Below are 16,777 nucleotides of genomic sequence, written 5' to 3' on the forward strand. Positions count from 1 at the left end.
AATCACTTAGTTGTTACATGAGCAATATTTTAAATTTGTGCATGTGGATCATTTAGAAAGTTAGTAAAAAGTTAATTTTTTAATTTTTTGGTAATTTTTTTGGCAAAAAATTGACTTATTTTAGGTAAAAAAAAGTTGATTTTTTTTATTACAAAAAATTAAAAAGTTAAAAAAATGACTTTTTTAAGATGTTGCCAAAATGAGCCTCAGTCATTTAAGAATAAAAATGACAGTTACAATTGACAAGAATAACAACCGTAATTTATAAGGGTTACATTAGTCGTCCAACTTACGAAATTCGAGCGATTTAGACGAGATCAAATTTAATGTATCACCTATTTTTCTTGTTATATGTCGCCGCAGTGAATTATTGCTCATCTCACAGGAGCCTCCTTAATCAGCAGATTATGTTACATCTGGACCATTCGTACACACCAGATGTAAAGTGGGACCAAGTGAAAACAAATCAATCCTTCCACAAGTCGCCAAGTGTCATCAAAACAACCGCTGGATGGCCCAAAGAAAAGGCATCATATCCCTGGATGTGGATAGGCCAACAATTGCCACGTGTTGCCCACCTCCTGAAATGGCACTATTGCCCTTTCTTCTCCTAATCGTCCCCGTCATCTCTCACCGGCAGTCTCTTTCTTGTGATAGATAGTTATATTTTCTCTCTCTAGAAAATTAGGTTTCTCAAGATCCAAGCACTCACAAACACGTATTCTTCATTTTCTCTCTCTTCCCTAGACAAAGTTTGGGCCTTTTCTCTCTCTCTCTCTCTCTCTCTCTCTCTCTCCTACATCTATACAAGGTTCGATACATTCACATCTCTGTCTTTTGGTTTAATTTTTTGCGGAATTGATGTTTCGATTGGGACATAGTTCTTGTGTTTTGTTATGTTGTTGAATTTTGTGTAATTTAGCCTGATTTGTGTTTCGATCTACTGATAATTACTGTTGTTGCATTCAATTGTTGTGTTTGTGTGTGAAATTGTGTGTTTGAGTGCGGTGGATCAGATGTTAATAGTATGAATTTTTAGTTTTTGACTCAGTTTGCTAAAGGTTTCTAATGTTTGAAGTTTGGGTTTTGTGTGATTTAGTGGATTGGGTTTTTATCAGGTTTTGAAGCATTCTTGATGATATCAATGATTATGATTTAGGGATTTGATTATCTGCTGTTTATTTTCTGAAAATTCACTGAAATTCTACTCAATTTAAGTGTTGTGTGATCTAGTGGATTGGGTTTTTATTAGGTTGTTAAGCATTCTTGATGATATCACTGATTATAATTTAGGGTTTTGATTATCTGCCTTTTGTTTTCTGACTTCACTGAAATTCTACTCAATTTGGGTGAACAATTGTGCACCACATTTTCTGGAGGCCTAAAGAGTGAAATTTCAAGTCTTTAGTACTTTTACCCTATATTTATTCTATCAATATATTCTATTATATAAAGCACACAAATTATTTGGTGTGAATTTCGTCACCTAATTTTGATTTCCAAAAATAACTACAACAATACTAGATTTCTCTAAATATTTGGCTTTGCCTAGCAGTTACTTTATGGATTAAAAAATGAAAAATCAACCAATGAAAACCGATGTGTTTAGTTGCCCGCTACTATCTTCACTCTCACCCATGATTTCCAAGAGCAATTTCAATTGCATACATTAATGTGCATAGGTCTTCTAGTATATATTTGCACATTGTACACACGTACATATAATCAACATGTCCTTGTTTGATTTCCCAAGAGTGACAGTGTATGAGTAGACTTTCATTGTCTAGCTATGTTTTCAATTTCATCTGTAATTAATGAGGACAGGTTTGTCAAGACCCCTGATGCAGGTGTACCGATCACACATCATTATTTCTCTAATTTTAGTAATTGTGTCCATTGGTTGTCGTTCATTGGGTGCATAAATTGTTTCATCTGTTGCTCTAGAGGGGTTTTTTTTTCCTGTCAAATTTCTGTCTTAGATATTAGATTATTTGTTTTTACTGCAGGGGTGGAAGGCCATGTAACTTGTTTGAACCAGACTCGAAGTGTTACGTTCTCAATTTCAATTGGCTTACTTGTTCTATTGGTGTACACATGGGTAAATGCAAGGGTTGTGGGAAGTTAGGAAGAATGGTGTCAAGACATGGGTCTCTGAGTGTGTATGATTTTTCTCTTCTGCTCTCTCCTGTTGTTTCTGTTTGGGAATGCATTGTGCGTAAGATAAAGTATCCACTAAGACCCGAGTGGGTGTAGGTGTATGTCTTGACATTAAATTATTCCAAGTTTGGAATTGGTTAGTATTTACTAGTATAGAAACCTATACAAGGGGGAAAAATAAATAAAAGAAACATTTATAGAGATAATGTATACATCTTAGTTTTATTTAAGAGAAAGAAGTTAAGCAAACAAGACTGAGTGGGTAGAGAGGTTGGTAATCGAATTGGAAACATGGAGTGCACCAAAGTTCCACCTGGTGTTAGAAAAGCGAAGAAGAAGCAGGTGAAGGACGAGTTAGATCGCATCAAACAGGCTGAGAAGAAAAAGAGACGGTTGGAGAAAGCCCTGGCTACTTCAGCAGCCATCCGTTCTGAGCTAGAAAAGAAGAAACAGAAAAAGATTGAAGAACAACAGAGGCTTGACGAGGAGGGTGCTGCAATTGCTGAGGCAGTTGCTCTTCATGTCCTACTTGGTGAAGACTCGGAGGATTCATGCAAGATTATGCTGAAGAAGGATACAGGGTTCGGTGCTTGGGATTGCGCTAGCAATGACCTCTTTATGGGTGGAACAAGAGTGATCCTTCCTCATCAGGACCTCTCAAAACATTCATTGGAAGGAAGCAGGTGGGTTCCTTGTGCTCATGGATCTGAATGCAAATGGAACGAGTGGGGAAACAGTGATGGGTCAGTCTCTCTTGGGCCTTTTGGGTTGGATCTTTACACGCCATATTCTGATGATAGAGTTTGGGAGACAGCAGAAATTTCTGCGGGTCATATTGCAGCACAGGCTGTTGCCTCACTCCAAATTGCAGAAGATGCACATGTTGACTCTTACGTATTCAACAGAATGTTACGAGGGTAAGAAGACCACCAGATGAACAGTCTCATTTACGTGTTCTCCTCACCGTGTGGTATCGTTTATCGTAGTCATGGTTCTCAATAATGTTGTGTATATATTTGTCGTGCGCGAGCCCTTTCCGTTCATTGGATATGAAGCTTTTATTCTTTTTGAGTGACATGATTTTGAGTTGTGTCTTAAAGCTTGCTATGTCATTGTGAAGTGTTTGCGGGACAGAGACATCAATGAGCCATATATCCGTTTTCTCTGCAGAGAGTGATTTCCATGAATATCAGATTAATGTCATTGTATCTGAGTTTCTATGTAGTATCAAATTAACGCATCTATTTTGTGTTCCCAGTATTGTGGTTGCATTGCTTACCAAATTACACGTCTCCAAGATTCCTCAGTTGAATATATCTTCTCTCAAATGTGATGACAGTTTGGATTCATGAAAGAGTTTATCTTGCAAGTACTATTTCTTAATTACCATTTGTTTTCACCGCTCAGGCGGTTGGTTTGTCTGTGTCAGAGTTTTACTTTGTTCAGCTGTCAGACATACAAGTTACATTGAAAAATTAATGGAGTTGAACTATGGAAATTGTCTGATCCTAATTGCATTAACACATTCAATCTCATCAAACTAACAATTCTTGTACATCAGTAACTATGGTCTGACAGCTGTTGAATCACACATTTGTAACTGGTTTTGTTCAATTGAAAACACAGAAAGGGTGACCATCACATAACTGCCAAATATTCTGGACAACTTATGATCGGTTAGCAGAAAACACTGGGCAAAAATCGGCAATAGTTCTACATGATTGTTTCCAAAGACTGCTTTAGTACCGATCATGTTACATTCAGGATGACAAGAAATAACACAAGATATGCAATCACTTCATTGTAATTCAGAATCTTCGGAAGAAAACAGGTAAATGTGACAGTCAAAAAGAAAGTAACTTTAAGCATTTTACAATGATTCACAAAAGAATAACTGTAACAATGGCTTCGTAAGGTTTTTAACTAGTACAACACAAAACAATGATGCTGGAGTAGAAAACTTCCTCAAATATCACGGCATCAAGTTATGCTGACTGGGTCCTTTTGCTGCTGTATCTGGTCATTGCTGCTGATGTCGAACCACGGCCACCTCTTGGTTTTCTAGTTCTGAACTACTACTGGATGGTTTGGCACCATTTGAAACAAGGTTTTTAAACCAACTACCTTGGAATCTCGGACTCCCTCTGTTGGTACTGCCTGGAGACTCAGCTGCAACAGACTGGTTGGAAGTAACACCCAGAAGAAACCGGTAGGCCACTTTGCTAGCCGATACTATCTCTGTTTTAGCTTGTCTCAGCTGCAACCGACAAAAACCACCAGAGAGAGAAGCTACATTCAACAAGCACCAAATCTAAGAGAACACAATTGAAACAAGCCAGAAAAAGGTCAATACTCAACAGTCATTCAATTATCCCTGAATTTTCAACTCCCGTAGGAGTCTAGGCCGTGTCTCAGTCCTAGTGTGGCTGATCCTCCTCTCAGACCAACTACTAATCATCGCCTTGGTAAGCTATTGCCTCACCAACTAGCGAATCAGAAGCGAATTTGCAATCTAGATTTTTATAAATACTGACATTGGCCTTTTTAGTGTTTTTGTCTTCTTCAGTATCTAAAAAAGCACATGCATTGGTGAAGTCACCAAAAAAATTGCTTCTTTGTGAACAGGAAAATTGAGTGGGCGGTGGGCTTTAGTTTTTTTGGCTGATGACAAACAGGCTTTTCACTTTTTGGCTTATTTAGCCAAAAAAAGCTAAAAAGGTGTTTTTTTAGCTTTACCCCAAACAGGGCCTAATGTGCTACCAACAAGTCTATACTGCAAAAGAAAACTCTGTAGCAAACCAGTTGTAGGCAAATTTAAACTGTCCATATCATGGTAGAAATTCAATTTATTGAGAGTATGGATGTATGTGTTTTTGGATTTGAGGTAAAACCACAGAAGCAGAGTATGACAATCTTACCCGTAATGCTGTGTTTCCTGCTATTTCTGCCGCGGTATCACCCGCATTTGCAAACCGATTAACCCAACCTGTTACAGAAGCTATAAGAACATCTTCTACATTGTCAATGACAACCATAGAATAATTGAGGTTAAAACACATTTCTTATTTTCATTGGTAAAAGAAAACAGGACAAAAGCACCAAGGTTGCAGTCAACTATAACCAGAACTACTAGTTCCAACTAAGAAGCACAGACAAATCTAAGAAGGTACCGTGTCATGTCCAACACGGTGTCAAGACACCGACATGACAAGACACTTGTCGGACACTTCCCAACACTTTACACAAGAAACACATTATAAGTTTGTATAAAATACTTCAAACATCTCAAATACCGTGTTACACATTTTGTAATCTGTGGATCTCACCAATATTCAAGTTTTATGTTAAAAGCTAAGTCAGATTGATTAGAAACCAATGTTACACGAACTTTTCTAAATTTGTTAAGTACCGTGTTACACATTTTGTAATCTGTGGATCTCACCAATATTCAAGTTTTATGTTAAAAGCTAAGTCAGATTGATTAGAAACCAATGTTACACGAACTTTTCTAAATTTGTTAAGTACCCATGTCAAAAACTTGAGTTAGGATATGGGATATATCTTCGACATGTCTAGTTGGCCATGCACCTACAATTATGCTTTAAGTATTACTATGCATAGGATTCTGATTTTATGAATAAAAAGTTTTATGTTAGTTTGAAAACATCATTTTACCCTAAATAAATGAAAACAAATGAGTCCATGTAACTTAGTTGGAAACTAATACCACTATTACACGGTTAACAAAACCCATAATTAACATATTCAAGTAATTCATAAAAATGGAGACCTCATTCATATTCATGCTTTATATTAGAACCAGATTTACACTAGACTGGGAAACTTGTTACATACAAGTCAATTATCTAGGTTGATGAGTGAAGACAGCAGAATATAATGGAACTAAATTGCACGGAAATATTTCAGGTCAACGAACAAGACTGCAAAGACTTTATCCATCTTCACTTTGTATGCCAAAACTCAGCACTATATGCCGCATATAGGACAAATGAATATGAATGGGGAAGAAACACTGCATCACACATTTTCTCTAGGAACAGTGGACGTTAATTACACTTATGGTTGCCAATTGATTCATAAATGCAAAGGAAATATTTTAGAATCGTTTGTATTAAAAAGAAAAAACAAAAATCCCAAGTAAGGATGCCAAGGACTTTGAGAGAGAGAGCAACGCAAATTACCAGGAAGTTTAGGCACACCAAGCCTTTCACAGAACTCATCACAGAAGTGATTGCAGTTTTTTGACAACAAGTCATACGAGCATCCAGGCCACTCCCGACTTAGTTCCCTCAGGATCTGATTGACCTTGAATATAGAAAAGTTTGTTTCCCCAAGAACAATGCATTCACGATATGTATACATCGGATTCTTTTCAGCCGGGCAACTAAAAACTCCAGTACCTTGTTCACAGAACCCAAACGACCATTCCTCGTCTCCGTAAACCTGCCATCATTTCACATTCCATCTAATTAAGCGGAATAAAATCTCCATATGCACTTTGACACAACATGAACTTAAAAATCACAATGTGACCACTAACATAAAGTCACATCTATACATGGTTAATGAAGTAATACAAATGCAAGAAATATGCTTCTGCTATGTAAATCGAAAATCAGTTAAACACTTGTGAATTGGAAAATGGCATATTACAAGAGATAAAGAGTTGTGGTACTCTACAAAGAACTTAATATGTGAATGAAGTATTATGATACATGATGCAAAAGGTTCCAAACAAATCAAGGGGAAGGAGGAAACACATGCAAGCATTTTGTAATGCTTTCAACTGTTTTCCCAAGTAGTGACAATTAGGTCCTTCTAATTCTCCTCTAAAGATTGAATTAAAAAAAATTGGGTAGCGTTTGGTAGAGCTTTCTAAATATGATTTGAGAATAGGAGTTGTATTTTGAATTTGTGAGTTTTGGAATTATGATTTGAGTGTGAAAAATTTGTTTGGTGAATGAGTTTTGAAAAGAATTTTGACTTGAGTGGAGAATTTTTGATGTGCCATATGATATTTGATACAAAAACTTACAACTCATAACCAAACATACAACTCAAAATTCTATTAACGCTCATAAAAAAATTTTAAAAAATTTCAAAAATATTTTTTGTTGAATATATAAAAATTCATGTGTAAAAAATAATAATAATAATAATAATTTGCACTATTCCAATCAACTGCTTGGCCCAAATTTTTCCGTTTTCGACCGAGTTTTCAAAACTAAGCGTGGAATTAATTTTTAAAAGCTGCAAACAAATGTCATATGCAAACTAACGGGTGGAACTAAAGTTCCAAAACCCTTCCAAACACAACCTTAATATTTCAAAAGTGCACAGTTAGGTCCTTCTAATTCTCCTCTAAAGATTGAATTAAAAAAATTTAATATTTCAAATATTAGTTACAAAAGGCCACTTGAAACAAGCAACTTGATGATATCATGAATGAGAGAAAAGAAGTAATCCGATGATATTACTTTTTATTTAGGCACTATTTGGCATAAACTAAATAAGTGCACTTACTTAGATAAGTGCACTTATTTGGATCACATCACCGCTCTTGCATTGTGCTTTGCAGATTAGAGCATTTTGGGTTGTTACTAAAGCAATTAAAAAGAGAAAATCAAAAGAAGAGGGTTGTCATATCTGGTTTTCTAAACAATACAGAAGTATCAAGACTCAGCCAACATGGAATCAATAAGTACTAAAAAAGTAATTGTTAGGATTAAATCCTGAAAAGAACCATAATCCACAAAAATGAATAAATTTATGAAGCATAAAGATGCTCTCTAAAAAGAGAACAAAAAAGAAGATAATAGTTGACAGCCATGACCACTATTATGTGAATCAACCAGGATAATAAGTAACATGGATAAGCTGGTTGGAGAGGAAGAATCCCTTTCATAGAACTCTCAATCAATGGCAACATTGTGGGCACTGTTCAACAGTGAGAAGGTTCTTCCATTCTTTATTTGCCATAATAGAATGCACACCACCAACCAACCTATTAAATAAATACAAGGTATATCGCAAACATAGACGTGTTGAATGAATCTGATAGGAAGTTGAATCATGAAATTGACCCATGATAATAAGCTAGAGCATAGGTCTTCTACTCTCTGCACTGCTGATTGCTCTCTTTTAGATGGGACTGAGAAGCTCATTATGTGAGAGTAGGGCCTGACCATCTTATATAGGGTGTTGAGCCTAACCCATCAAGGACTCAAATAACCCTTACCACAATCCTCCATCCTTATTGTACACTTAGCTATGGTGTAACTAAGGTGTGCCTTCACCCCAAGAGAAAACGATCCCTAGCCATCAGATGCAATCACCAGCATGCCTTGTAGGTCCGAGCCAGTGTTTCTAAAGGCTCAAGGCGCACCAAGGCGCTAAAGGTCTCTTGGGGCCTAGGCGCAAGGCACAAGGCGAGGCGCGGGCTTTATTAAAGCAAGGCGCACAGTCTTAGTAAAAAATAGATAAATTAACATAGACTAATGATTCATACTAATACTAAGACAATTTTTAAAAAAATAATAATAAAAAAAAAACGAAGACATATAATTGCAAAAAAATAATAAATAAATAAAAAATAGAGACAGGCATGAAAGAGAAGACAAAAAAAACAGCGAAGGAGAAGAAGAAAAAGAAGACTGCTGCTATTCTCATTTTTGCATTATTCCATGTAACAGATAAGAAGAAGAAAAAGAAGAATAGAGAACAAAGAAGAAGCCGGGAAAAAAAAAAAAAAAACAAAGAGCAAGAAACTGAGTTGAAGAAGCAGGAAAAAGAAAAAAAACAAAGAGCACAGAAGAAGAGAGAGTCGAAGTCAAAGAAGCAAAAAAAAAAAAAAAAAAACAGAGAGCAACCAGTGAAGAAGATGAAGAAGGGAAAAATATATATATATATATATATAGTAACTTGAAGAAGCAATGAAGATGAAGGGAGAGAAGAAAAAAAAATATCTAGCAACCAGCAAAGGAAGACGAAGACGAAGAGGAAGAAGAAGGGAAAAAAAAAAAAGGTCGAATCAAATACCCAGCAACCAGCAAAGGAGGAGGAGGAGGAGGAGGAGGAGAAGAACTTACCTCAATCGAAGTCGAGAGAGACGAGTCCAGAGGAAGAGACGACACAGATTTCTTCGATAGATTAGGGATTTGAGTCGATTAATTCGGGTTGAGTTGCATTGTATGAGCTGTAATCCTATGTTGTTGGAGCCTTTTGAACACAGATCAGAGCCGTTAGATCAGAATCATAAAAAAAAAAAGAAAAAAGAAGCCCTCTGAGGCTTGCGCCTTACAACGCTTGGTCAAGTCAAGGCCAAAGCGCACAACTTATTAAACGTGCCTTGACTTGGATCCCTTCAGGCGCACTGTTTGCACCTTGCGCCTAGGCGCACCTTTCGTAACACTGGTCCGAGCAACAACCAATCAGGTTTTTCACAATTCAAAATCAATTTGCATATTAGCCCACAATGAATTCTAACATTCTTCAAGTTGGGCCATGTATGACAATTGGATTATCATTTGTAAAAATATTTTCAAAATGACTCCTCTAGTTTAACACTTGTCAAGTGGCCACTCATTTAAACATTGCTTGTAATAGGCTTCACCTTGGGGTCAAGACCTAGTCTAGTAACCACTAATATGACCGAATCATGGCAATCAATACCTCTCTTCAAGGGATATATGACCTTCTATAGTTATAGTACTAGCAATTATACCGACATAATGGCTGCCATAAAGGATGGTAGTGATGATAATCATGAGAACAGATATAAAAGTCATCACCATGCCTATTCTCAAATTTATCCAACTTTATTATTCATTTAACAATAACATTCATAACACTTCCATAAAACCATTATGAAGCCAACACGTCATACAAATAAAACATGTACAAACCAGTGTTATTAAAAGAGCGCCTAGGCGTGCGTGCCTAGGCTCAAGGCACAGCCATGCCCACCCCCTGCGCCTTGCAATGGTCAAGGCAAGGCGACTTCACTAAGGCACGATTACAGCGCACGACTGGAACAAGGAGCAATTAAGCCCAAGGCGCAAACCTAGAGGGCTTCTTTTTTTATTCGAATTGGACCATTGAAATTACATGGCTCAGCTACAGCAAATCATATCCTTCAAATATACATGCTAATATTGTCGATTTAGCCCCAAATAAAAATAAAACCCCTAATCCAAAGCTCCGAAGAAGTCGAACTCGTCATCGAGTCTAAAAGCTTCAAATGTGCAAGTATGTTCTTCTTCTCTTTGTTTCTTTGTCTCTTCTTCCCCTTCTCTTCATATGTTCTCTTCTCTCTCCTCTTCTCTTCCCTTCTCTTCTCTTCACCAGTCGTCTTCTTCTTCTTTTTCTTCTGTTCTTCTCTTCCCCATGTTGCCACCTTCCTATTTTTCGTTTATTTTCTAGAATGCTCGGGTTTTGTCTATAGAGTTAGGCTGAGCTGAGATTTTTAGGGCTTCAAATATAATCACGTTGTCTTCCTCTCTGCTTTTCTGTTTGCTTTTATTTTCTACTTTTCTTCTTCTCCTTTTTATTTATTTTATTTTCTTCTCTACTTTTCTTCTATGGACTGCTCTATTTATTAAATATTTATTCTAAATTGCTCTGTTTTTTCTCTACTTCTATGATTTAGTTGGCCTTTAGATCATGGATATTCGTGTTTTATATTGAACTTTGGAATATTACTCATTTGTCTACGTTAAAATAGCGATATTTGTTGATATTTATTTTTTAAAATGTTCAATGTTTCATTTTGTTTATGCTATACTAGTTAGTTATTTACATATATGTCTCATATTAAATTATATTATTTCAACCTGCCATGGTGCGCCTTACTTCGATGAAGCCCACACCTCGCTTGGCGCCTTGGTGGGCTTATCACTTTTAATAACACTAGTACAAAGAGTAATATTATAATAGTTAAGAGAGTAAACATACAACCAATAAAATATTTCATTACAACATGGTTACACAAAAGTCATTAATCAGTTATCTCAAAACTTTCAATTATTCCCATATTAGTTACATGTTTCATAAACATTATGGGATAATCTTTTTGTCAATGAATCAACAATCATATTCTCTCTATTGATGTGCTATACAAATGTCTATAACTCTATTAACTTTTTTCCTACAACAAGATACTTAATTTCCATGTGATTAGAAGAAGTAGAACTCTTGTTGTTCTTGACAAATGAAACAATTTCAGAATTATCAGAGTAAATTCTTGTAGGCTTGGAATAGAATCAACAAACCTACGCCTAGAGATAAAAGTCCCCAACTACATAATTTTAACAGTATTTTCATATTAAGTCACAAATTTTGCCAGCATAGTGGATGAAGTAACAAGTAATTGTTTGACATAATAGCAAAACATTATCTATAATTGATTGTGTATCAACACTAACACTCAATGTAGAGTATGAATAACTAATTGTTTCCAATTTATCTGATTTACTATATGTGAGCATAAAGATTTTGGTTCTTTGCAAATAAAGCATGACCTTCTTACCAATCTTCCAATGCTCCAATCCAAGATTGCCTCAATATTTTTGAAGCACAATGATTACCATGTCAGGTTTTATACAAACTCAGATATATTCCAGGCTAACAACTGTAAAAGCATAAAATACATTTTTCGTCTGCTTAACTACCAAATCATTCCTTGCCGTTTGGATACTGATAATTATTCAATCTCACCTTCATAAAATGTGTTTTTACCAAGAGAGCATGCCTGCTTTATGAAATGAATGACAATCCAATTAGTATAGGTTCACAAAGTAAAGTTTGACCGGCTATGATTATGATCACGATGGATCTCAATGGCAATAATAAAAGATCTCCCAAGATCCTTTATCTCAAAATTATTAAAAGAAAATATTTAGTCTCGCGTGGTAAACTTGAGTTTCTACTTACTAACCATACAAAACCATAGAGATAACTTTGCTCCCACTAATCTTGAAATAAAATACATTGATGCAATGCATTCTCTTGAAAACCAAAAGAGTGCCAAAGAGATTATTACCTCATGAAATTTCATATACAATTGTCTTGACGCTTATTTCAAACCATAAATTAACTTTGGCTAGCAAGCAAAATGTTCGCTTGCTTTTGCTCATACTCTCACTATAAGGGTTGGGATGAGAAGATCTGCATCCTTTTTTATCCAGTTGGGTAACCAACAAGATAGCAATTGATTGCCCTTTCATCAATTTTCTTCTCTTGTGGGTCATAGAATCATGTTTTTGCCTAACAACCTCATACTAGAGAATGATTACAAGTAGACTTTCTTCCAGTCCACCACTCATATAATCTTAGAAACAAATTTAGTACTACTAAGTTAGTAGGGACTCGTACTCTTTATCATATCCATGAAACTTGAAAGTGGTAAAAAATTGTAACAAGGGTACCTGAAGATATTCCTATAATAGGATTGCCTTTGGTAGAATTATGGCGTGGAACTGCTAGTGTGGGACAATCCACTTTGCAACTGTGTCTTTTCTACCACTCAATTTGTTCAAATGTTTGGAGCGTTATATACTGATTCGTTGTCCCACATTCTTTTAAGAACTCCATAATATAAAATTAAAAAAGGCCCTTACTTTGTCTAAAGATTTACAATAATACTTTAATCCCTGTTAAATCAACAACTTTTGTCTCTTTCCCTCTCAAGTTGTTTTCCAATTTCAATTTTATGAGTTTTGAATAACTGTGCATTTATCTTTTCATTGATGAGATAAAAATAACCATGTGAGAATAGTCCAGTGGTTGAAAAAACACGTCTTCAATCAATCTATCCACGAGGTCTCATGAGAAGTGTCCCAGAAGTCTATGACAAAATTTGGATAATGTTATAGCCCCATTTTATGCTTCCTCTTTTTCTTTTTTCTTTTTCTTCTTCTTCTTTTTTTTTTTTTTTTTTTTTTAATAACTAGGTGTCCGAGCCAACTTACGCGCACAATTTCTTTTCAACTAGTCTGACTTTATTTCTTGCAATGGCCAGTCTTCTGACATTGAAAATAGGTATATATAAGCATTGGTATATGCATTCCTTTCAATTTTGTGACAACCTCTAAACATTTTGAGCTAAGCACTTCCCTTAAAACAGATGCAATACATTAGAAAAAAAAATATACAAAATGTTGCTTTAGAACCTCAAGGTATTTCATGCATCTCAAGCTGCATCAGATACACGAATTAAATTTGTTAGGAGCAGACAAGATGAAGTGATACGTAAAAGACTATTGAAATTCATAGTTCTCTATATTTCAATTTCACAGATGTCTAAACTTTTTTTTTCCATCAAATTTAAATTTAATGAAATAAGGACAGTTTTGTTGGTCCAACCATGAACTCAAATCTATATCAAATGAGGGAAAACCAAAAACTTTTATCAAATAGAGGGAGGCTTAAGCATTTCATCAAATTGAGAAAGTAGCTGCTATTGTTGCAAGTAGCCGTTGGGACGTCATAGTACACTAGACAACCGGCCGATTGTCTAGCCGGTTGTCCCTTGCAAAAATGGAGAGAAATTTACACAAACCAGTCGACTGCGTAGACATCCTCCCGGTCGTCATCCCTGTCGACCGGTTGTTTGATAAAAATTGAAAATTTAGCATTGGTATCAGATGAAACTTTTAAGTCAAATCTTTACTCAAATTTGATGGGAAAAAAAATAAAAAATAAAAGCAAGCGTTGGAGATGCTTTAAGACTATCTCCAATGGTTCATCAAATTCATCATCAAATTTACATTTGATGAAAAAAACTTAATTTTTGTTCCTCCAAAAAGTTCACCAAATTCATCATCAAATCCAAGATTTCTCAAATAATTGAAGACTGATATGCCTTTCATCAAATTACTGTTCATTACCATTGGATTTTTACCCCAATGACCACCTCAAAAATTTGTAAAAAAATTACGCTGGCCGGTCAACCTGCCGATTGTCCGCCCAGTCGACCGGTGGTTTGATGAAAGCTTTAAAACACTCCGTTGGAACACTTGATATCAAAGTGAGCTTTTACTCAAATTTGGTGGGAAAAAAAAATGCACCAGTGGAGATGCCCTAAGGAAAGTACATCTACAATCAGTATTTTCAAACCTAACAATCAATGCAAATAACAACTTGATCCTAAATCGATTCGAGCTACACATCTAAAATAAAAAAAAAACTCTCAATTGCTGATTTAACGAAAGACTCCAAAGAGCAGAGTACACAAACCAAACAAGCAAATGCAATTCAAACCATTAACTAAGTATAATTACAGGAATATACAAGAAAATCGTGTTTGTTCGATCGAAGTCATAATCTCAACGTCAGAGCACCGATTAACGAAACTAAAACCCTAGATCTCAAATCTAATCAAAGATTCGCGTTTTCATAAATACTTGTATATATATATATATATATATATATATAGAGAGAGAGAGAGAGAGACCTGAACGGCGCTGTGGAAGATGCCACCGAGACCGATACCGTCTTTGAAGATCTTGTTAATCTGAACAATGGTGTTGTTCGTCTTATCTGAATCGCTATTCGTCACGTCGTATATGTGGAGGATCACCTCCGTCATCTTCAAAACCCTAACCTTCTCTCTCTCTCCCCCTCTCTGTGTGCAGAGGCTGAATCAAGAAACCCTGAACCTCTCTCTCTCTCTCCTCGATTTTGAGAGCTAGAGCTCTCTTCAATGATGGAATTCAAATTGAAGAAACAACATAATCATTATCAGCAGCACCACCACCGATCAGATAAACAAACAAAAAAAAAAAGACAAAAGCAAATCATCATCACCGTCAATTATCTTATTTTTCGCGCTGGCTCTCTCGTGCTTTGATTATTGCCTCGATTTACTCAAATATGTACAATTTAGCTTGCCTTTTCCCTTGCAGATATAAATACCGTTTTTCGTTTCGTTTTCAAGTTTCAAAAACAGAAGTTTACGGTGTCGTAGTAAAAAATTCCCCTTTGAGAAATTCCACATAATATTTTTTCCCCAGTGTAGATAGCTAGTAGTTTAATTATTAATTTTTATTTTCATCTTGTACATCAATTATATCAATTATCCTCTTAACTCATATATTATGCATATACCCGTCAACTTTCTTTTCGCATATTAAAAGTGATTTAGAATGATCTAAATAAGTGTATTTTTTGATTTTTTTTTGTGAAATATGAGTTACGTATGGGTTGGGTTTGAAGTGATCTGGTAGAGAGGTGTTGTGACTTAAATAATATATGATGTTACTTAAATAGAATAGTGACTTTTTGACTTTTTTAAATACCCGAAACAAGGCTTTAAACTCTTTTTTCACATTCCTATTCAAAGTTAAAGAGTAACATCTTCCTTATTTCTGTTCACAATAAAGATTTTAATAGTGAAAAGAAACTCCATTGAACAAAATAAAAAACCTGAAACACTCTATTGAAGACCCTTAATTCTACTCTTCCATTCGACACTCTAGTTCACGGATCTATTGAAGCTAACCATTACTTGGTTTCAATTTCATTATATTTAGTACCATTTTGTTTTCTTTGTCGAGTGCATTGATAAATTAAAAGAAACCCTTAATTTTTATTGAAAAGTTGTGATTTTTGACATTCGATACTAGTTTTTCGAAATTTATTTTTTAATTCGACACTTGATTTTCAAATAATATTGCTTTTTTCGGCACTGTAGTTCCGAAATATATTGATTTTTTCGACAATGTGGTTCCGAAAAAAAATTTCCAATTCGACAGTTGAGATTCGAAGTGCTTTAAAAGCAATACGTATCAGTTTTTTGTATCCCCCTTGCAGCATTACAAGTTACAACTCGATCATAAACCCAACTGACGGATTTTTGCTTTTGGTTTAATTCACAGATTCAACATTTGGGAAAATGATCTTTTGTCAATAAGGCTTTGAATTTCCATGAGATACAATTGGTGTCATATTTTTCTTGATTGAGAAGCATGGCAGGTTATGACCTCCCGCGGAAGTGTGCTTGTAACTATTTCATTGATTAGTAAATGAAAAACATAGTGAGAGAAAAACGAAAGAGAAGACGAGAAAGATATGGGCCAATGTACAAGGCTGTGTTGCTAGGTGACTTACACATGGCAATCAAGGTGGCGGAGCAAGCGAGATGCGTTGATGATGATGAAACTATGAAGATGTTTGTAGAGCTGGCGAGGTGTTGAGATGTTGAGATTTTTTTTTTTTTTTAAAATGTGCACAGATAATATTTTCATATAATATTATGGATGTTAGTAGATGTCCATTATGATCATTTTAATTTAAGGTATAATTATCATTAAAATAATATTTCATTAAATGTGTGCACTAAGATAACTAAGCGTGTGAAAATAAAATTTTCCTAATAGAATAGATGCTTCGATTTGGCTTTTGGTTAATTACGATAAGACTCTTAATTTTTACCAATTATCACTCTACTCTTACGTTGTGTTTAGTTAGATTTGCAAATGAATTTATAAAGAAAAAAGCGAAAAATATATATATATATATATATATATATATATGTGTGTGTGTGTTTGTGAAACTAGGTAAAATTTGGTATATTTTACTTAGTTTTTCCTTCTTTTTTTTA

At 35.2% G+C, this 16,777-nt stretch overlaps 2 protein-coding genes across 3 annotated transcripts; one reads left to right on the plus strand and one right to left on the minus strand.

Annotated features, from left to right (window-relative positions):
- The first annotated feature begins 437 nt into the window (after positions 1–437).
- LOC114270068 (uncharacterized) lies at positions 438–3,414 on the plus strand. Its single transcript, XM_028211463.2, has 2 exons — positions 438–811; positions 2,007–3,414. The coding sequence occupies exon 2, from the start codon at positions 2,449–2,451 to the stop codon at positions 3,076–3,078; it is 630 nt and encodes a 209-aa protein (XP_028067264.1). The 5' UTR covers positions 438–811; positions 2,007–2,448; the 3' UTR covers positions 3,079–3,414.
- A 519-nt stretch (positions 3,415–3,933) lies between these two features.
- LOC114270067 (deSI-like protein At4g17486) lies at positions 3,934–15,248 on the minus strand. Of its 2 annotated transcripts, none has more exons than XM_028211461.2 (4): positions 14,630–15,248; positions 6,360–6,621; positions 5,076–5,143; positions 3,934–4,414 (listed from the first exon to the last, which is right to left on the minus strand). In XM_028211461.2, exons 1-4 carry the CDS (start codon positions 14,762–14,764, stop codon positions 4,178–4,180), a joined length of 702 nt encoding a protein of 233 aa, XP_028067262.1. In that variant the 5' UTR covers positions 14,765–15,248; the 3' UTR covers positions 3,934–4,177. The 2 variants fall into 2 exon arrangements, with proteins under 2 accessions (XP_028067262.1, XP_028067263.1); XM_028211462.2 differs by having other exon boundaries at positions 3,934–4,446; positions 14,630–15,166.
- Between the last annotated feature and the right edge of the window lie 1,529 nt (positions 15,249–16,777).

This window comes from Camellia sinensis, chromosome 8, assembly GCF_055761805.1.
Source record: "Camellia sinensis isolate YWXY chromosome 8, ASM5576180v1, whole genome shotgun sequence".
Classification (NCBI taxonomy): Eukaryota; Viridiplantae; Streptophyta; class Magnoliopsida; order Ericales; family Theaceae; genus Camellia; species Camellia sinensis.